The 23,031-nt window shown below is 34.3% G+C and overlaps 1 protein-coding gene across 9 annotated transcripts in view; it reads right to left on the bottom strand.

Annotated features, from left to right (window-relative positions):
• Positions 1-23,031, bottom strand: part of VPS13C (vacuolar protein sorting 13 homolog C) — a 205,126-nt gene that overhangs the window by 151,583 nt on the left and 30,512 nt on the right. For 5 of the 9 annotated variants that reach the window (XM_055098860.2, XM_034938863.3, XM_034938862.3 and 2 more), the window contains exons 6-15: positions 21,558-21,620; positions 16,980-17,045; positions 16,611-16,720; positions 13,679-13,738; positions 7,841-7,900; positions 6,947-7,027; positions 6,032-6,089; positions 4,397-4,524; positions 2,580-2,686; positions 1,233-1,404 (exon numbers count right to left, since the gene is read on the bottom strand). In XM_055098860.2, coding sequence (XP_054954835.2) covers positions 1,233-1,404; positions 2,580-2,686; positions 4,397-4,524; positions 6,032-6,089; positions 6,947-7,027; positions 7,841-7,900; positions 13,679-13,738; positions 16,611-16,720; positions 16,980-17,045; positions 21,558-21,620 — 905 coding nt within the window. Of the gene's footprint in view, positions 1-1,232; positions 1,405-2,579; positions 2,687-4,396; positions 4,525-6,031; positions 6,090-6,946; positions 7,028-7,840; positions 7,901-13,678; positions 13,739-15,238; positions 15,400-16,610; positions 16,721-16,979; positions 17,046-21,557; positions 21,621-23,031 lie in introns of those variants that run through there. The other 4 variants (XM_034938865.3, XM_034938864.3, XM_034938868.3 and 1 more) reach the window with 2 other exon arrangements.

Below are 23,031 nucleotides of genomic sequence, written 5' to 3' on the forward strand. Positions count from 1 at the left end.
TGTTTTTGTTTTTAAAAATTCTTATTTTTTTTTATTATTATTATACTTTAAGTTCTAGGGTACATGTGCACATTGTGCAGGTTTGTTACATATGTATACATGTGCCATGTTGGTGTGCTGCACCCATTAACTCATCATTTAGCATTAGGTATACCTGCTAATGCTATCCCTCCCCCCTCCCTGCACCCCACAACAGTCCCTGGTGTGTGATGTTCCCCTTCCTGTGTCCATGTGTTCTCATTGTTCAATTCCCACCTATGAGTGAGAATATGTGGTGTTTGGTTTTTTGTCCTTGCGATAGTTTGCTGAGAATGATGGTTTCCATTTTCATCCATGTCCCTACAAGGGACATGAACTCATCATTTTTTATGGCTGCATAGTATTCCATGGTGTATATGTGCCACATTTTCTTAATCCAGTCTATCGTTGTTGGACATTTGGATTGGTTCCAAGTCTTTGCTATTGTGAATAGTGCCGCAATAAACATATGTGTGCATGTGTCTTTATAGCAGCGTGATTTATAATCCTTTGGGTACATACCCAGTAACGGGATGGCTGGGTCAAATGGTATTTCTAGTTCTGGATCCCTGAGGAATCGCCACACTGACTTCCACAATGGTTGAACTAGTTTACAATCCCACCAACAGTGTAAAAGTGTTCCTATTTCTCCACATCCTCTCCAGCACCTGTTGTTTCCTGACTTTTTAATGGTCACCATTCTAACTGGTGTGAGATGGTATCTCATCGTGGTTTTGATTTGCATTTCTCTGATGGCCAGTGATGATGAGCATTTTTTCATGTGTTTTTTGGCTGCATAAATGTCTTCTTAGTAAAAGCTGTTTTTTATAAATAATATTTTGAAGTATTTTGAAAAGCCACTACCGTATAAATACAGGATGTTTACTAACAAAACAAGTAAGATATATCTATCTAATAAACACATATTTAAACAGATCAGATACTGACTTCCTAAACATTATTATAAAAACCAGACACCTTTCCCCAAATTGTTTACAGTAACCTTATTTTATCTGATATTTGCAGGGGGGAAAAAAGTTTTTTTAAAGAAGAAAAACTGGAAAAAAAATTCTGCATTTTCCCACATAATTCTCTCTCAAAAAGAGGTGAATTCTGTTCTTCCTAAAATTATTTTTTGATTCAAATTACATGCAGAAGAATATTAAAGGATGATTAGACAAATAATAGCTCTCACTAATATATGCAAGATATACCTGAATTTCTTTCTGTATTTCTTCTGAGACTTTAGACTGTGTTAACTTGTTTTTGTAGGCAATTTTATAACTCTTGAGTAACTGCCTGTGCTTTTTTATGTTAATCCATGACCACATCTGTGTATACCTTCTTATATGAACTTCAAGAACAGAATCAATTGCATATTTCCACCTGAAAATCAAATTTTGTTAACGTAAATGTTAATATAAAGGTTTAAGAGAAAACAGGAAAAGTCTTGACATTTTAGATCTTATGCTGTCAAATTTTTTGTTCTTCTTAACTGTCTTCCTATAAGAGCTCAGCAATTCCCAGGAAAATTGTCTGACTTAAATAGACTTAGATATAAGAAAACCCTTAAGGAACAGACTTTGCCAAAGCAAAATCCAAAAGGCACAAAACGACATGTGGGAAATAGTATTCCAGTATGGTTATAACACTGAGTCTATGTGGATGACTGATAAGCGATAAAACTTTTATAAAAATGTTGAATGTCTTGAATGTTAAGTTAAGAATTTGGGAACCGGCAGGGTGCTCACGTCTGTAATCCCAGCACTTTGAGAGGCCAAGGCGGGCAGATCACGAGGTCAAGATTTTGAGACCATCCTGGCCAACATGGTGAAACCCCATCTGTACTAAAAATACAAAAATTAGGCCGGGCACGGTGGCTCACGCCTGTAATCCCAGCACTTTGGGAGGCCGAGGAGAGTAGATCACAAGGTCAGGAGTTCAAGATGTCGAGATGCTGAAAGCCTGTCTCTACTAAAAATACAAAAATTAGCCAGGAGTGGTGGTGGGTGCCTGTAATCTCAGCTACTTGGGAGGCTGAGGCAGGCTGTTGCTTGAACCCAGGAGGTGGAGGTTGCAATGAGCCAAGATCGCGTCACCACACCCCAGCCTGGGTGACAGAGCAAGACTCTGTCTCAAAAAAATAAAAATACAAAAATTAGCTGGGCGTGGTTGCACACCCCGTACCCCCAGCTACTTGGGAGGCTGAAGCAGGAGAATCGCTTGAACCAGGGAGGCACAAGTTGCAGTGAGCCAAGATCACATCACTGCACTCCAGCATGGGGACACAGCAAGATTCTATCTCAAAAAAAAAAAGAATTTGGGAACCTAGGAGCAGAAATACAAGTGGATGTTCATATGAAAAAAGTAATATGGACATACAAAAGAAGTGAAAGCTGTTTTTATAAGTAATCAATATATTTACTATTTGTCTTTTAATACTCTTGTCTCTTTTTTTAAAGTGGCTGAATTACTTGGCTTTTAAAGGTTGCTTAACTCTGAGAGTAACTAAATATATGATTATATGTTCCTCACAAAACAAAAAACAAATTCTAACTTACCATCGTCGACCATTGGTATGAAGTGGTAAATAAGGCTTGTATTTCCTATAAGGTGCATTCCTAACCATATAATCCACTGACTCCAAAAGGTCAATCATACTTAAGTACTGTTAAAACAAAAATAAAATTATATTTATTACACTGTATATATAAAAAAAGACTAAATTTAATTCTATTTTTTAGGCTAGTGAGACTCCAAATTCCCTGAACAATGTTGCCTGATAGTCCAATAATATACTATATTTCGTCAAATTTAAGATGCTATCAATTACAAGTATACTACAGTTCATCAAATTTAAGACACTATCAATTTTAAGTTGTAATATAATTTTAGGTTCTACTACAAAAGAAAACTGCTGTTAATTAAATTGTCTTATCACCAATATATATATACATCCTATTTTCAGATGTTAAAATGTAAACTAAATGAACATCTTAGAAACAATGAAATATGGTATCTGTAAACTATGATATAAAATATGCCTGTTTCTAAGACTATATATTTTTCCTCTGGATCATCATTTCAGCAGTAGCTATTTATGAGCTGATTTAGAAATTACTGCAAAAAATTATTGCATAACCAAAGCAACATAAAGCTATTTAAGCAGCCATCTTACCATCAACACAGCAACTCTGTGTAGATCTGACAAAACAGTTCAAATGGAGGGAAACATAAACCCAGAGGTAACATGAAAGCAGAGAAGATTTAAAAAAAAAAAAGGGGCAAGTCTAGCTTCCTCCTCTCTAATTTTTCACGGAATGCAGTTCTAACTAAAGGTTACCTACCATGCGGCTGTTTATCACTTGAAATGTGTCTGGTCTGAACTTAAATGTATTTTAAGTGATGTGAAATGTCTCATTATAACTTTTTACATTTATTATATGTTGATATGATTAATATTTTGGAAATATTAAGATAAATAAAATGTATTATTAAAGTTAATTTCACCTTTTTCTTTTTACATTGTTAACACAGCTACTAGAAAATCTAAAATTACAACTTGCATTACATTTTTATTGAACAGAATTGTACAAAAAAGCTAAATTAGCTAAATCTCCTGTCCTCCTTTCACTTCCAGTTCACCAAGCCTGTCACCCCAACTCTCTGGGCATATAACCATGCTTGGGAAACAAATAGAGGAAAAAGCTGCCAACATAGCTGTTCTAAAAATTAAAGAAATAATATTTAATAAGAGTCTCTTCCATTAAAAACTGAGGAGGGAAAAACACATTAAAATCTTCCATCAACAGGCCAGGCGCGGTAGCTCACGCCTGTAATCCCAGCACTCTGGGAGGCCGAGGCGGGCAGATCATGAGGTCAGGAGATCGAGACCACCCTGGCTAACACAGTGAAACGCCATCTCTACTAAAAAAATACAAAAAAAAATAGCCAGGAGTGGTGGCAGGTGCCTGTAGTCCCAGCTACTCTAAAGGCTGAGGTAGGAGAATGGCATGAACCCAGGAGGTGGAGCTTGCAGTGAGCTGAGATCGCACCACTGCACTCCAGCCTGGGCAACAGAGTGAGACTCCACCTCAAAAAAAAAAAATCTTCCATCAACAATTGTGAGTCAAATGGAAATAATGTCATTCCCTACAGTTTGATATGATTCTCCACACTTTAGGAAAAGATGAAATAAAATTTTAAAAAACTACTTAAATTTGAAATTCATTTTCTTTAAAACAAAAATTTTTAAACAGTCAAATCTCAACATAACGAACCCCAAAAAACCACCAACCACTAGAGAAGTAATAATCACAAATAAAAGCAGTCAAGATTCAAGGCTAATCAAAGCTGGAAATATCCACATGAATCATACCTGAGGTTTGGTCAGTTCAATGGCAATATTTTGTATTTCTATGTTGCAATCCAGTTTGGGCGTTTTGAGCTCTGATTCTGCATAAGGATTCATGTAGAGTTTTGCAGAGGCTGATATTGGCTGGAAAACTTGTATCACATGGGAAGACATAAGATATGTTTATATGCTTTTACATATAAACAAGTGTAAATAATTATGAGAACACTGTTACTCTAGAAGTAAAGAAAAATGATCAAAAATGTGTGTAACAAAATCACTACCAAAAAATATTTAAGCAATTTAAGCTTCTACTTATATGCATAATAATAAGCTCAATGGTTAAAGCGAAGTCTCCAAGGAGGAAATTGGAGTCCCATGCTTCTAGGTAAGAAATGTATAAAAGAGACAGACAATCTACTCTTGGTTATTCACAGTCTGCATAAAATTAGACTTCTCTTCCTTGTTGCAAGACATTTAATGATTGTATTATTCATTAAAAATACTAATACAAAAAAGGAAATAAGATCTGATAAATTTGTCTTATTTAATCACTAGCAGAATTTAGTAACAAAATCATGAATAAAATTCATTCCAAAAAAAGAAACTGCTCACCACTTTATTATTGTCAAAATAATCATTACGTATATAACCTTAGAATCAACTAAAGAAAATAATCTTCAAGTTGAGAAGTAATATAAAAAGGTGTATCAGGGAAGATGATAGGGGAATGCAAGGTGATAAATTTTAACCGTGAATAGTATCAAACTATAAAAACTGTGATATCTCATGGTAATTACAATTTGCATAAGATTGTACAAAATTTTCAACTGCTTTAAAAGCTAGTTATAAATGGAAAATGCCTAAGAATGAAATTGTAGATTTTCCTTAACTATTTCTTACCATTAATGAACCTAAATGATTTCACAAACTAGCAGCACTTGAAAGTTTTATCATCAAAAAATGTAGGGATCTATGTAACATAAGTGCCAACTATTATCCAGCGTCAATTAGTTATAAAAGAACATGAAGAAAACAACAGTGAACCAGAGTAATACGGAACAACGTGAGTATGAAAGCTGAGAAAAATCATAAAGGGGTATACTAATAAAAAACCAATAGCTTCATTACCATGAAACTGAAATAAAGAAAACAGATGGAAAAAATAAATAAATAAGAGGAAGCTTTGTTAGAGATCCAGTTGTAAAATAAAGGTGAGGCTGCCAAGAAATAGAAAAGCTCACTAAAAAAATTCTCTAGCGTGGCAGGATTATGTTAACACTGCAATAGTAACATAAGGGTGACCTGAATACCAGAATCTCAGAGATTTAGTTACTTTTTGAAAAAAGAAAGAAAATCTAAATCCTAAAACAAAGAATACAGTAGCAAGCTAAGAAGAATACATGGAATTCAAAGAAAGTTGGCTGTAGGGAATGAACTACAGCTATACTGCCCTTCTCTCTCTCTTATTCTCCAGTGCTGTGTGTTACAATCTATTCCTAAATAATAAGTTATAACCCAAACATGTTGTATCATAATAGTAAGGTATAAAATTAATAAACTTTGACTAAGTAAGTTTATCAGAAAACTATGTTAAAATAATGTATTTAATTCTATGTTTCTTCCTATAACATGAAATAAACTTTTACTATTACTTACTGTATTGATAATTTGGGGGTATATTTCCACTTGTAAGAATTTCATTTTTCAGCTGATCCTAAACAAAAAATTTGAATGAGAGTGAAAAAGAAAATGCACACATATTCAGAGACACACACACACACACACACACAAAGCTTGGTTCTTCATCAATATCTTCGCTTCTCTGTTACTAGTAGTCAATAAGAAAAATACACTGAGCATTATTTATAAGTATAAAGATACAGAAGCAGATAATTTTAAGAATTCTGTATGTCTACAAACAACCTTGTAGTATGTCCACTCTGACTCCGAAAAAATGTACATATATGTATATCCATACACTGCGATTTCAGACACATTCTAGTCACAGGCAAATCATATGTTACAGTATCTTTCTGAGAAATCAGAGATAGAAGATTGAAATTTATCCAGTTCTAAAAATTGAATTGTTCTTTCTTTATTCTCTAAGTAAATAAACATGGCTAAGACTGGTTTAGCACACTGAAGTTTTGAATTAATCTTCTACTATTCAGAAAATCATCACAAATGTCTAAAACATTTGTCAAAGATACATGCTTTATATCTGAGAAATATTATCTTTATAATACTCTTAATCATTCTAATATGAAATATCAGAATGTGACAAGAATATCATCAAAATGAGAATGTAAAAAAGCATAAATACAGTTTTAATTTAATACCATGGGCTCTGATATCACTGCCCAGTGAATGATTTCACAAACATCTTCAAAAACAAAACTGCTTTTGTGAAGACACATAGTGGATTTGAAAGGATGTTTTTCATATTTCTGATTTAGTGAAATACAAGTTAAACAAATGGCTGATATCCTGTCCTCATGAAGGCCCTCTTATATTAAACAAATTTAGGGAGTGGGAGTGAAGTTGGCTCTTCCAAGTATACATTAATATTACCAAAATCTGTTCCCTTGATCTCTGGTAAGACATGCTGCAATTTACATTCCAGTAGGCACTAAGACTATCAAGTCGTATAAGCTATAAGAGAAAAATGAAAGAGATCAGGCAATCAACACACTGAAATTATGAATCAATATTAAAAGATTATTCTCATGTTCACCACTCCAAAATTACCCAAATGCCATTTTGAATTTTTAAAGGAAAGAAAATAACATAAAAATGAGGGGAAAATATATTCATGTTATTCAGACTTTATTAAGTCTAGCATTTGCTAAAATGCACTTTCAAGAACACTATTTCCAAGGAACTCATTCATTCAATTATCAAATATTTATTCAGAATTTAGTATTTAACAGACCCTGTAAATATTTTGCTGAAAAAAAAAAGACATGATCCCTCCAGCAGATATGAATAGCTGTTTCCTGAAAACAGGTGGTAGCAGAGGAGTCTGTGGTCAACAAGGTGGGAAAGCTACATACTAAATATCCCTCTTGGAGATTCACAGTATTTGTTAACATATTTAAAGCTGTATAGTTTAAAATAAAATGAAACGTATCTGTTTAATTATGTATAGCTTAGTACTTTAATCAATAATCTTACTTGATCAGAGAATATTTTCTCTACAACATCTCAAAATATCTCAATATCTAATAAAGTACCATTTGGGAAGTATTAACTGTATCCTGTATCTTCACTTGATAGGTAAAGAACCTATATCTCAGAACTGGTAAGTGATTACAGAGGGTCACATAGTAAGTAGCAGGGCCAAAACTAGACCCTAGACTTTTAACTCACACTCCAATGGCACATTCTGCTCCATCAATGTTTCTTCAAGAAAATAAATTAAGTGCACCTAGGAAACTAACAAAAATTTTTATTCCAACATAATACCTTGTATATAATTTTGTCTGCTTCATTTAATATGCATGGAGTCCAGTGTTCATTTGCAGTCTAAAAGAAAAAAGAGAATACCTGTGAAACGTGGTATGGATGTCATTAATAGTGCTCTAATACTTACATAATGTAACAAAATAATTTAGGAAGAAATGACATCTACTTAATGTTAACTAGTATTAGCTATCTATTTCTTTACATATATTTATAAGACAAAATCAAAGAAACAATGAAAAGAGAATTGACATGATTCTAATTTGAGTTCATTCATTCAGAAAATAATTACTGGGTTAATATGTATTTGAACTGTGGAAAGAATCGGGTATGAATGAAAACAGAGAGCCAGCCTATACACTATTGAATATGGTATACATTCTTTTTAAAAAAACAAGTAATTGTTTTGTAATAGGAAGAAAACCAGGAGAGTATGGAAATTACAGCATGACCAAGTTTCTACAAGGACAGCATGTTCAGCAACACCAAATACTAAACTTATTTAGCAGCAAGGGCGTTATTGAGAAACTTGTTACGAACTGTTTCAGTGGAGTAGTAGAGTGAGAGTACAATGAGCAGACAGGTAAAATGAGATCCAGATCAGAGGTGGGAGGATAACTTTAGATTTATAAGTTAGATTGTAATTGCAAAGAAAAATAAATGGTATGGATACAAAAGAGGTAGGTTTACTATTGCTGTAGTTGTTATAATAGCCACTATAATAGCAGGAAATAATTGAGCCAGACAATGTGCCAAAAGCTTTACATAAACTATCTCATTTAATCATCACAAAAACACTAAAAGGTAGGTACTACTTCAGTGAATGAATGTGGTTTTGACAGAAGGAGATTAACATGATAACCAGTACAATAATATTTTACAGGTCTTTGACAAAATACAATAGGAAGCATAAAAGAGGGAATGGTAAATTCTAAGAAGGAAGTGAAAAAGAATGAGAAAGAAAGGTCATATATTACTTAAGTATTAAAACTTGAGTAGAATCACCAGGCAGAAAGTAATACAGACAACTAAAGCAGAATGAAGAGTCTGAGCAAAGATACAAAGGGACAAACAGCAGCAAACACTAAGGAAACTACCCATTCTTATGCAATAGTATACCTGTTATCAGACAATAGGAGGTATATGACTATTTTGTATTTTTTGCATTGTCTGCTAGAAGCTCAAAGTTACTCTGCTCCCTGATGACCACTATCATTAGTCACAGTTTTCTGGAACAATTCTCTCTCTATCCTTTAGAACACAGATTCTATCCTCTTTAAAGGTGTTACTGTATACTTGTTTTTGTCGAAAGCTACCTCAAATTCATTTTGGAAACAGGCAAAGGATAAACTAGTTTCCTTCACTGCCTTTCCTTTGTTTCTTCAGCTCTCTCTTTTTCTTTATTGTTTCTGCTCTGTTCTTCAATGCGATGTGTATCTCTACTTCTCTATATGCCCACAACATTGTGAAGCCTTCCACATAACCATGTCCTTCTTTTTCTGTTTCTCTGTCAGTCTACCACCCTACCATTCTTCTTCCTCTTCTTTCCTTATTGAGGCCCTCTCCATATAAGTAGTCATAAGGCAAACTTGTCTCGTATTATATGGTTCACTGTCCTTAACTTTATTTTATATATATATTTTTTATTATACTTTAAGTTCTAGGGTACATGTGCACAACGTGCAGGTTAGTTACGTATGTATACATGTGCCATGCTGGTGTGCTGCACCCATTAACTCGTCATTTACATTACGTATATCTCTTAATGCTATCCCTCCCCCCTCCCCTCACCCCACAACAGACTCCAGTGTGTGATGTTCCCCTTCCTGTGTCCAAGTGTTCTCATTGTTCAATTCCCACCTATGAGTGAGAACATGCAGTGTTTGGTTTTTTGTCCTTGCAATAGTTTGCTGAGAATGATGGTTTCCAGCTTCATCCATGTCCGTACAAAGGACATGAACTTATCATTTTTTATGGCTGCATAGTATTCCATGGTGTATATGTGCCACATTTTCTTAATCCAGTCTATCATTGTTGGACATTTGGCTTGGTTCCAAGTCTTTGCTATTGTGAGTAGTGCTGCAGTAAACACATGTGTACATGTGTCTTTAGAGCAGCATGATTTATATTGCTTTGGGTATATACCCAGTAATAGGATGGCTGGGTCAAATGGTATTTCTAGTTCTAGATCCCTGAGGAATCGCCACACTGTCTTCCACAATGGTTGAACTAGTTTACAGTCCCACCAACAGTGTAAAAGTGTTTCTATTTCTCCACATCCTCTCCAGCACCTGTTGTTTCCTGACTTTTCAATGATCGCCATTCTAACTGGTGTGAGATGATATCTCATTGCGGTTTTGATTTGCATTTCTCTGATGGCCAGTGATGATGAGCATTTTTTCATGTGTCTGTTGGCTGCATAAATGTCTTCTTTTGAGAAGCGTCTTCTTTTGAGAAGTGTCTGTTCATATCCTTCGCACACTTGTTGATGGGGTTGTTTTTTTCTTCTAAATTTGTTTGAGTTCTTTGTAGATTCTGGATATTAGCCCTTTGTCAGATGAGTAGGTTGCGAAAATTTTCTCCCATTCTGTAGGTTGCCTATTCACTCTGATGATAGTTTCTTTTGCTGTGCAGAAGCTCTTTAGTTAAATTAGATCCCATTTGTCAATTTTGGCTTTTGTTGCCATTGCTTTTGGTGTTTTAGACATGAAGTCCTTGCCCATGCCTATGTCCTGAATGGTATTGCCTAAGTTTTCTTCTAGGGTTTTTATGGTTTTAGGTCTAACATGTAAGTCTTTAGTCCATCTTGAATTAATTTTTGTATAAGGTGTAAGGAAGGGATCCAGTTTCAGCTTTCTACATATGGCTAGACAGTTTTCCCAGCACCATTTGTTAAATAGGGAATCCTTTCCCCATTTCTTGTTTTCGTCAGGTTTGTCAAAGATCAGATAGTTGTAGATGTGTGGTATTATTTCTGAGGGCTCTGTTCTGTTTCATTGGTCTGTATCTCTGTTTTGGTACCAGTACCATGCTGTTTTGGTTACTGTAGCCTTGGAGTATAGTTTGAAGTCAGGTAGCGTGATGCCTCCAGCTTTGTTCTTTTGGCTTAGGATTGACTTGGCAATGTGGGCTCTTTTTTGGTTCCATACGAACTTTAAAGTAGTTTTTTCCAATTCTGTGAAGAAAGTCATTGGTAGCTTGATCGGGATGGCACTGAATCTATAAATTATCTTGGGCAGTATGGCCATTTTCACGATATTGATTCTTCCTATCCATGAGCATGGAATGTTCTTCCATTTGTTTGTGTCCTCTTTTATTTCGTTGAGCAGTGGTTTGTAGTTCTCCTTGAAGAGGTCCTTCACGTCCCTTGTAAGTTGGATTCCTAGGTATTTTATTCTCTTTGAATCAATTGTGAATGGGAGTTCACTCATGATTTGGCTCTCCGTTTGTCTGTTACTGGTGTATAAGAATGCTTGTGATTTTTGCACATTGATTTTGTATCCTGAGACTTTGCTGAAGTTGCTTATCAGCTTAAGGAGATTTGGGGCTGAGACGATGGGGTTTTCTAGATATACAATCATGTCATCTGCAAACAGGGACAATTTGACTTCCTCTTTTCCTAACTGAATACCCTTTATTTCTTTCTCCTGCTTGACTGCCCTGGCCAGAACTTCCAAAACTATGTGGAATAGGAGTGGTGAGAGAGGGCATCCCTGTCTTGTGCCAGTTTTCAAAGGGAATGCTTCCAGTTTTTGCCCATTCACTATGATATTGGCTGTGGGTTTTTCATAAATAGCTCTTATTATTTTGAGATACATCCCATCAATACCTAATTTATTGAGAGTTTTTAGCATGAAGGGCTGTTGAATTTTGTCAAAGGCCTTTTCTGCAAAGGCCTTTTCTGCATCTATTGAGACAATCATGTGGTTTTTGTCTTTGGTTCTGTTTATATGCTGGATTACATTTATTGATTTGCGTATGTTGAACCAGCCTTGCATCCCAGGGATGAAGCCTTCTTGTCCATGGTGGATAAGCTTTTTGATGTGCTGCTGGATTCGGTTTGCCAGTATTTTATTGAGGATTTTTGCATCGATGTTCATCAAGGATATTGGTCTAAAATTCTCTTTTTTGGTTGTGTCTCTGCCAGGCTTTGGTATCAGGATGATGCTGGACTCATAAAATGAGTTAGGGAGGATTCCCTCTTTTTCTATTGATTGGAATAGTTTCAGAAGGAATGGTACCAGCTCCTCCTTGTACCTCTGGTAGAATTCGGCTGTGAATCCGTCTGGTCCTGGACTTTTTTTGGTTGGTAAGCTATTAATTATTGCCTCAATTTCAGAGCCTGTTATTGATCTATTCAGAGATTCAACTTCTTCCTGGTTTAGTCTTGGGAGGGTGTATGTGTCGAGGAATTTATCCATTTCTTCTAGATTTTCTAGTTTATTTGCGTAGAGGTGTTTATAGTATTCTCTGATGGTAGTTTGTATTTCTGTGGGATCGGTGGTGATATCCCCTTTACTATTTTTTATTGCGTCTATTTGATTCTTCTCTCTTTTCTCCTTTACCAGTCTTACTAGCAGTCTATCGATTTTGTTGATCTTTTCAAAAAACCAGCTCCTGGATTCATTGATTTTTTGAAGAGTTTTTTGTGTCTCTATCTCCTTCAGTTCTGCTCTGATCTTAGTTATTTCTTGCCTTCTGCTAGCTTTTGAATGTGTTTGCTCTTGCTGCTCTAGTTCTTTTAATTGTGATGTTAGGGTGTCAATTTTAGATCCTTCCTGCTTTCTCTTGTGGGCATTTAGTGCTGCAAATTTCCCTCTGCATACTGCTTTGAATGTGTCCCAGAGATTCTGGTATGTTGTGTCTTTGTTCTCGTTGGTTTCAAAGAACATCTTTATTTCTGCCTTCATTTCGTTATGCACCCCGTAGTCATTCAGGAGAAGGTTGTTCAGTTTCCATGTAGTTGAGCGGTTTTGAGTGAGTTTCTTAATCCTGAGTTCTAGTTTGATTGCACTGTGGTCTGAGAGACTGTTTGTTATAATTTCTGTTCTTTACATTTGCTGAGGAGTGCTTTACTTCCAACTATATGATCAGTTTTGGAATAGGTGAGGTGTGGTGCTGAGAAGAATGTATATTCTGTTGATTTGGGGTGGACAGTTCTGTAGATGTCTATTGGGTCTGCTTGGTGCAGAACTGAATTCAATTCCTGTAATGTCCTTAACTTTAAATGTATCTAAGTGAACCACATCTTCCTCTCCATACATGCCCCAAAACATGTTTCCTACCACTTAGTTGCCTGTAATAGAAATAAAAATGTCCAGCCTATATATACATATATGTATGTGTGTATATATATACACACATACACTGTCTACTGTTAAAGACCATTAAAAGAAAAACTCATTAAAAAATAATCAAAATAAATTAATTTACATATTGCCCAATGAGATGAGTGTGCGCACACACACACACATACATAAACATATGCATATCTATAAGCTATTTAGAAATTCCATCTACCTATACCGAAGATGAGTACATGACTCTACAGAAATTCATCTTCCCCTACCTCCCCCACATGTTTAAGATACAGCTTTTACTTCTTTCAAATCATTTGATAATGATATTTTGATACCTATTACACAGAAAGACAAAAATAATTTTAAAATGTAATAATAGCATCACTAAAAATGTTAAACTTCTAGAAAAGTTGTTTAGCATGATAATATATTTAAAAAATCATAGTTCTTTGTCGCATAGTTGATTCTAGGCAATTTACCCTGTGACTTCAGAATAATACTTTACAGGTTCCATAGAAGTTTAAAATAAAGCAAACATTACCAGTAGACTAAGCTCTCCCAGTGTGACACCAAATGAAAGAGGCCGCTTTGGATCAGTGACCTACCAAAGAAGAAAAGATAACAGTAAAATATGCTGATGGTGAAGGCGAATCCATGTCCTTTACAATAGGCAGCAGAGGGAAATGTGTTTACAGGTTAAGCCATACAACCCAAATGGATTTGTGGAAAACACAGGGGAAGGAGGTAATAACATGGCTGGGATTATCCATATTTTGTAGACATAACATTTCTATGCTACCAATAAGATCCTTTCCCAGTGGAACTCTTTTCATACTAGAAGATGACTCACTAACTATGACTAACAAGACTTTTCTCTAGACAGTTAAAAAGGAATAATCTTTTTATGTGTATAATCAAAGATTTTTTTCACAGATAAATTTTAAAAGGTGTTACAGATAACACTGCCACTAAATCATTTTAATAACACTTAGGGTACATAGTGGAATACTATTCAGCCATAAAAAAGGAAAACATGTTTGTTTGGGTTTTTTTGCAGCAACATGGATGGAACTGGAGGCCATTATCTTAAGTGAAACAACCCAGAAGCAGAAAAACAAACTGCACGTTCTCACTTATAAGTGGCAGCTAAATAATGAATACACGTGGTCAGTGTGTGGAATAATACACCTTGGAGACTTGAAAGGGTAGGGTGGGTGAGAAGTAGGTGTAAATGATAAGAAATTTATTAATGGGTACAATGTATATTATGGGTGATGGAGACACTAAAAATTCAGACTTCACCACTATGCAGTATATCATGTAACAACACTGCACTTGTACTGCTTAAATTTACACATTTTTTAAAAAAGGCTTTCATACTTGGAAATATGAACTATCTCTTTAAGCCTTTAATGTTCTTAACACTTCAAAATGCTTCTAGGAAAATCTCTAGATCCTTAATATTTAATTTCTTTTGTCTCTATATCCAAAATCTGTCAACATTAAGTTTTTGTTCTATTTCTGATCTTCAATATCTAAGTTGCAATCCACAGTGCTTAAACTATACCACAATGTGCACAGTATCACCGTTTTAGACATCTTAAAGAAAAGTCTTATAGAATTGTTTGGTCATGGCAGAAACTAAGGGAAATAAGGAGAAGGGAAATGGATAATGTTCTAAATCATCCAACTGGGACTCCAGAGTTTAGTCACATACAATTTTCTAAATGGAAAAAATCCATGTGGTACAGTTGAGAAGTACGAATAGCTTTATAAGTCATTTTAATTAACATCAGATATACAATGATTTGTGGCAAAATATTTTCCTTTATTCCCACACTCTCTTTTTATACTTAGAGATAACCAGCTCAAAATAACCTGCAGCTCTTTCCGAAGAAACTCATTTGTTTTATTAAAGACAACCCTCAGTTGCTAATGTACTATCTACAAACCACAGCTATTATCCAGTGAGCCATCTTTATGATAAATTATTATATTTTCTCTACACCCATTTCTTAATACATAATTTTGCAAATGAAAGAATTTCCTTCATTTTAAAGGCTGAATAGTATTCCAATGTGTATATACACATTTTATTTACCCATTCATCCACTGATGGGCAATCTTCTCTATAGTGAATAGTGCTGAAATGAACAAGGGAATGCTGACATCTCTTTGACATACTGACTTCAATTCCTTTGGATATATACAGCAGTTCCCCCTTATCCTCTGGAGATATGTTCCAAGCCCCCTAGTGGATGTCTGCAAACACAAACAGTACCAAACCCTAAATATACTAGGTTTTTTCCTATATATACATACCTATGATAAAGTTTAATTTTACAAATTAGAAATGGGATTGCTAGATCATACAGTAATTTGATTTTTAGATTCTGAGGAAACTCCACACAGTTTTCCAAAATGGCTGTAGTAATTTACATTCCCACCAACAGTGTACCCAGGTTCACTTTTCTCGACATAGGATTTTAATGATAATTCTTCCACTTTCATGATGCGTTGAGTATACTTTATTTTCTTAAGCTTGTTATTAACAAAGGCATTTATGAGTGAGGTTTTTTTAAGACATTTATTTGTTAACACAATTCATTTTAATGACTCCATAAATCAAGTCAGTATAAGACAGAGGTGGTATTTTTTGACAATCTACAAATGTGTCCTGCTGACTTATCAAGTTACATAGGGAACTTACCAAGAAAAGAAAAACAAATTCTACAAATGTCAGTATTGCTTTAATTCAATTCAAATTAAAAACAAAAAGAATGCAAACTCATTTTTAGAAGCAATGAACATTTCCAGGTTCCTAGATAAACGAAAAAATTCAAGTTCTTACATGTTTCAAACTTTTAAACAAAGCAATGCATATTGTTCAAAATATGTGTTGTATTTTAATTAAAATTAGCCAGTTAAACAGTTCTTAATCAGCTGATGTTACTCTTTTGGTTATGAGTGAAGTTTGGTTTCTTCTGTGCAACTACGGTTGCACATGTGTGTGAATAATTTTGGGTGTTCAATCCAACTCAGTGGTATGTAAAGAGAAGGAGACTACAGTCAAGTGACCAGATTTTAGTCACTTTTTGGCCAATTAACATTGTCATTAGTCATTCATCACCTTTTAGAATTAACTCTTTTGTCAGCATAAAGCAAAAATTAGTTCCTTAAAGTTATAATATTATGTCTTAACACGTAAAATAAAATTCAAAAAAAATAACAGAAGACAATCCAAAAACCTCTTATATCAGCTTCAGAAAGGAACACATGGTAATTTTATAGTATATTTATGTACATAAATGCCCAATAAAACTAGGCTAACACAAGAAGATATGGTAGTGTACTCATAAGAAAAAAATTAATCTCAGATTTAAAAATGAGTACAGATAATCCACATATAGAAAAGTCAAGAATATTATAAAATACATATTTAATTATTAACTGAGTAAATAAAAATTACTTACATCATCTTCATATTTAATGTGAATATCTGTGATTTTTACTTGTACATTTTTTATTACTTGAGTTGCCAATTTTTCCACAAATGTATCCTTTTTGGCTTCTTTTGGCTTATCTATTAAAAAATAGAAAAATACAAGCTCAAGAGTTGAAATTCTCATATACCTCAAAATTAATAACCAAAGGATAGCTAAGGTACTACTCAATGGAAATTACAGCCAATAGTGTCTTTATTTATATTTTAATATGCATTTCCAACTTAAAACTTGTTTTTGAATTTATACTGTTATCAAACATTCATTTCACATTCCAAATCAGAAATAAAGTGGCAATGTGTATAAACAACACCATGGCATAAAACTACTTTTACCTACCTTTTGAACGATCAAGACCTTTAAAAGGTTTCTTAAAATGTTTTTTGTGCTTTTTACGTTTACGTCCTTCACAGTGGAAGCATTTTAGTGAGAAAAGGATAAGATTCAAGTTAGCAGACTACAGGACAGAAAAGAAAACAAGAGAATTTTTCCTAACAGCAAATTTTGGCACAACTCACCTTACCTTATTCTAAACTGACCTGTTACTTCAATATAAAGACAAATTTACAAACCTTCTTTAGTCTAGAATAACCTTCTATTGTAAAGAATAACCTTCTTTAATCTAGAAAATAAATTGGCAGGTGTAATTATACTAAAATTGGATAAAATCTCCATTCCCAATGCCATTTATAATATTAATGACTTTACAAAGTTACACTTTAATTTCAATATTACCAAAATATTGGAAATGTAACAATGACAGAATATAAAACTTTCAGAAGAAGGTTTTGATAAACATATGGTAGGAACATAGGCATACAAATGAAATGAAAGGGTAAGTTGCCCACAAATGACTTCCTCTGGATGATACACTTCACAAGCAAATTATTTAATGACTCAAGGATATAAAGAACATTAAGTGGGCATAACATGTACATTGGACTGTACACTGAATTCGATTAGGAATTCCTTTAAAACCTCATTCTCTTTCAACACTGCCTCACTGCATTCTGGCATTTACCAATACCTGTCTTACTCAACTTACAAATCTTCATACTCAAATTCCTATCAGGCATCACCTCCAGCCTGAACTCTTGAGGCAGTCTCTGTATTATCTACTGATCTCTAGTCTCCAGCCTCAGCTCCTACTAAAGGTCCTTCTACCCTGTTACCAGACTGATGTCTTTTAAAATACTAATCACATCCTGTTAATCTCTTGCTCAAAATTATTTAAAGGCTCTCTGCAACCTTCCAGACATAATTAAAATGTGTTTACACAATAAAGTCCTTTTATGATGTGACCCTACATCCCTGTCCTGTTCTATCTCCTAACATGCATCCTTGCACTGGATACTACAGAAATAATATTTCTACTTTCCCAAACAAGCCATACTTTCTAATGCCTAATGCCTCTACACATGTCATTCCGTGAACTTCCGTCACCCTCCCGGAAGTTCTTCACCAGGTGAACTCCTAGGCAGCTTTTAAATCTCAGGTCCAGCACTACTGCCTGTGTGAAGCCTTCTTAAACTACTCCAAGTAGCCCCAGGGCCTGTACCTTACACAGAATTGCATTAAACAGTGATTATACCATATTTGAAGTGCTTGCTCAATTGTCTTGCCATCAGGCAGGAGATTTCATTAGGTCAGAGATAATCCTATACCTGGGCACAAAGCACACAATACTTATCTGTTCAAATGAATAAAAAAAATTCAGATCCAACTAAATTCATGTTATATATATTTTAGAGAATATATGTGAAATTGAGCTTGAAATTTTTAATTTGTTCTTCCTTGATTTTTAAAAGCAAATTGTTCTGCCACTACAAAAATTAAGAAACAAATCCTGAACTACAAAAACAAAACCCTCAGTTTCAAGAAGTAAACATTTAGTAAGTAATGTAACACAATCAGGATAGTGCTATTCCAGTAATTCTTGCCACTGTGAAAGTCACTGACTCTGTTCTATTCATAAATCAAACATACATAAAAAGAATGAGTTCTCAAAGAAACACCATTTGAAAAGAAACAAGTAAGAAAGCCAGTCTAGCCCTGAAAACCATTCCACTTGGCTAGAACAGCTTTCAAAGACATAGACTCAGCTGCCTCGTGTTAAATTCTCTTCTTACCTGACCAATTATCTTTCTGGTTTCATATTTGTTCTAGCACCATGTTCTGTCTTTCATCTCAATGGCAGATACACCATGTTCAAACCTCTCTAAACAGTTTAAATCTAATCTTAGAGCTAATATAGCTCTTTAGAGACAGTTTCTAATTAATCCAATAAATAATAAATTTATGATTCTCAATCACAAACTAAAGCAGTTCTCAAAGACTTTGGTTTCACAACCCATTTAGCATTTATAACTTGAGGACTCTAAAGAATTTTTTATTTATGTGGGTTATAACTACTGATATTTACCATATTATAAATAAAAACTGAAAAAAGACATTCATTTAAAAATAAGCCATTACATAATAACATATAGTTATAAAAATAGCTATATTTTTTAAACAGAAAGTTGTGAGAAAAGTTGCATGGTTTTACATTCTTACAAATCTCTTTAATGTCTCACTTAGTAGAAGACAGTTGGATTAGCATATCTGCTTCTGCCTTCAACCTGTTGAGATATGTTGTTTTAATTGAAGTACATGATGAAAATCTGATCTCACTATAGATATATAATTAGAAAAGGGGGGAGCATATTCATTGCCTTTTCATATCAAACTGAACAAGTGGAAGTTTCTTAAAGGTAGCTGCATCATGGAATCTGAAACCCTATCAATGAATTTTTCATACAAATCAAAATCAATTAGTCCTTCTTGCACTTTAAATGAACCCCTTTACACATGTATGTTTTTTATCTTCCACTGGAAATATTGCTTTACTGAATTATGCAAATCTTCCAAATGTCAAGTCATTTCATTATTTAATATCAAAAGTCACATCTGTTAATATTACCACCAATCTCATCAGAAAAGTCTTAAAGTACTACTGGGAAGCTGTCGATCTCAAGTTGGCAAATACAAGTTTTCCAAAATTCTACTCAAGAGCTCAAATTTTATCACTGACAACAAATACTGCCAGTTGCTTTTCCTTGAAGTGGTTTTGTTGAAGTGTCTACCAAACAACCAAATCTGAATAATGATAGTCTGTGATTCTTCCCACTAAAAATGGCTTTCCAGAAAAAAAGCAACTAGCTCAGCTCACAACTCAAACATCTGCACAAGTAATTTTCCTTGAAACAACCATCCTACTTCAGTATGCAGAAATGCTTCAGGCATACTTTCTCTGCTGTTGCACAAAATATTAAAGAGACATGCTGAAGGGTTGAAGTTTATTAAAATTTAAAACTTCCTACTTCATCAAGGGAATTCTTAAGTAAAAACTGGCAATTTTTTTGTTTCATTTTGCTTACTGTGAGTGCATGGCAGTGAAGAATACAGTGACTACTACTATAGTCTGGTGCCACTGCCTTGAATCATGCTAAGGCAGCTAGCAATTTTTACACACTATTGCTTTTGCACCAGCAATGTAAATGTCAATAAAAGGAAAAATCAAATAATGCTTAGTATTATTATGAAGATCATTTTGACTTTTTGAGAACCACCGCTTTAGAATAAAAAAAAGTAATATCAAATGAGGAAATAATATGCACTCAGAAACTGAAAAGAGGAAATGATCATGAAACGCACGTTAAGTCCTAGCCAGCTGAATGAAGATATCATCAACAAAATAAACTACTCTCATTTCAGAAGCACCAACATTCTGGACCTCATTTTTTTATCTACGTTAATATACCTTTAAAAAAAAACTGAATCAGTGATTTTTTCTTTTACGGTGACAGCTGTTATAGTCTGCTGTTTTTAACAATGCTACCCAGACTACAGTAAGCTGGTTTGATTATAACCTACAAAACCGGACAGTGAGCCATGAGTATCTCCATGCTATCTTTGATATTAAACAAAGTAACTATAAGACAACACAGGCACACTTACGGAAGGAGTAGGTTTATTAGAACGGAAACTGCTTTCAGGGTAATTTCACCTAATGCTGTAAAGCCTGTCATGAAAATTCCTCTTCCATCTGTCACATGAATCAACCTATTAAAGTTCCTAGCTACAGAAATAATTCTAACATGATGCTTATTGTTTACAAATTTCAAGATACAGACCCACTTGCCATTTAATCAAAACAAATTTAAGTGTGACTGAGTTAATCTAACAAGCTCTTGAAGTATGATATAAAACATAAAGTTTAACAAATAAGATTATGTAAAATACTAAAAAGTATTATTTTAATATATTTGGTAGATTTCCTAGTATATAAAAGAATCATATCATAAATCCTAATATAAACAGTAAGCCTTTAATTTGCCTTTTGTGAAGCTTGAAATTTCAATATGCTGTACAGGACAGTAGTCTAGAGGTACCTCCAGAGCTACAACAGAGGTGAAACAAATCAAAGCTCAGAGGAACACCTCCTGTCACGGATCTGAATTCAAAGAAAAAATCCACTTTACTGCTTTTTACGTTCCAAAACCACCGCTATCAGAGAGGAACTGCTTAATTCAGAAACTACTGAACTCTAGAACTAAACTCAAAAGAGTAGCCCAAATCTGAAAGTTATTTGTAGATCATATTCTAAGCTTCGTAAGAACAGTGAATCAAGTTTGTTTACCCCACAAACATCCAGCATCATCCAGCACAGTGATTGCCACAAGACACTCAAATATTTAGTAAATGAATAAATGACTACAGGTGAGGAAAAGGAAATGATGGTAGAGGGGGAAAACAAAAATTGCATTTCCATATTTTCTAAAAGGATGGCATGCCATCAAATGGACTCCACCAAAAGCACAAGCATACACAAGAATATGTTTATATAGTTGAATATAATTAACCATGCATACCCACCAGGCTTGATGTCCTTGTAAACAAAGTTCTCCAAGCCATATATGAACTCCCCTGAATGTGTGCCTGCATCCCACATGGCAGCAATAACCAAAATGCAAAGCAATTTAAAGACACCTTTAATTTCACATGTAAAATATACCTAAATTTAATTTCAAATAATTAGAAATCATGTAACAGGGTAATTAAAATTTGGTGACACCAAAACTATTTTATTTCTAAGGAAATATTCACAGTGACACCATTTTCGTTCTTTCAACACACAAACTTCTTAACAATTAAAATTATAATAATCATTTCAAAATATGTGAGGCAGGTAAATATCAATTTCGGCTAACAGCTCACTAAAATTTTTGACAAGTTTTCAAACAGTGCAAAAATCCACTATTTTGGTTCTCTTTTTGCATGCCATTTTGTCCATTTTCAGAATATAATATTACTGTGATATTTGACGCTAATTTTAGAGTCGGCTGAAATGACCTCATCTTACTTTAGTGTGATCTGGTCCCTTTACATACACTATCTGAATCCTTTATAGCCATTCTCATTAATGATGGCTACATAGCATCTTCTACTTCGCTCTCCAAATCCAGTCTATCCTAGACAACACTGCAAGTTTTTCCTTAAATCATAACTCTGATCATGTCATTCTTTGGACTCTTAAAGAAAGAAAAAGGAAAAGTTACTCCCCCGCTGGCTATGGATGAAAGTTCACATTGTACAGAGTTAAGATTACAAGATCTAGAGCCAGACCGGATTCAAATTCTAGCTCTACTATTTTCTAACTGTGTGACCTAGAACAAATTATTTAACTTTCACTTTCCTCAGCTGTAAGATGGCAACAAAAATAGCACCTATGTCAAATGTGACTATTAATGGGTTAATTCATATAAAGTATTTTGAAGAGTGACTGCTGAATAGTAAATCCTCAATAAATGTCAACTACTTTCACTGTCATTACCATTAACATCATCAGAGCATGCAAATCTCTTAAAATTGACCTAAACTTAGCTTTCCAACCCTACATCCAACTACTCTGTATCAGACTCCCAAACCGTTAGCTGATCCCACAGATGCTCTATACTTTCCCACCTTCACTGTCTCCTCTACCTACGCCTTCTCTCCTTTCTGCAGATCCATCCTTTAAATCCAGTTGAAATATACACCTTCATAGTGTCTACCCTGATCTCTTTGGCCGACTATAACATGTTCATTCTGAACTCCCATAAAACTGTCTGTACCTCTTTGATGGGACTCAACACTTTCTCTTGCTTATTATTATGCAAATTTCTTATCTGTCCAATTAAAATTAAGGTCTTTGACAAGACGGTCCAAGGACTCTCTAATTTTTCTGCTTTCAACAGTGTGTAGACTGGCATCAGACTTTTTTTTAAAGGAGCCTGGAAGCTAGAAAACATTGCTGCCTACAAAATTCTGATTTTTAACCTAGCATTCTATCCCCAGACAAATCAAACGA

This window comes from Pan paniscus, chromosome 16, assembly GCF_029289425.2.
Source record: "Pan paniscus chromosome 16, NHGRI_mPanPan1-v2.0_pri, whole genome shotgun sequence".
Taxonomy (NCBI): domain Eukaryota; kingdom Metazoa; phylum Chordata; class Mammalia; order Primates; family Hominidae; genus Pan; species Pan paniscus.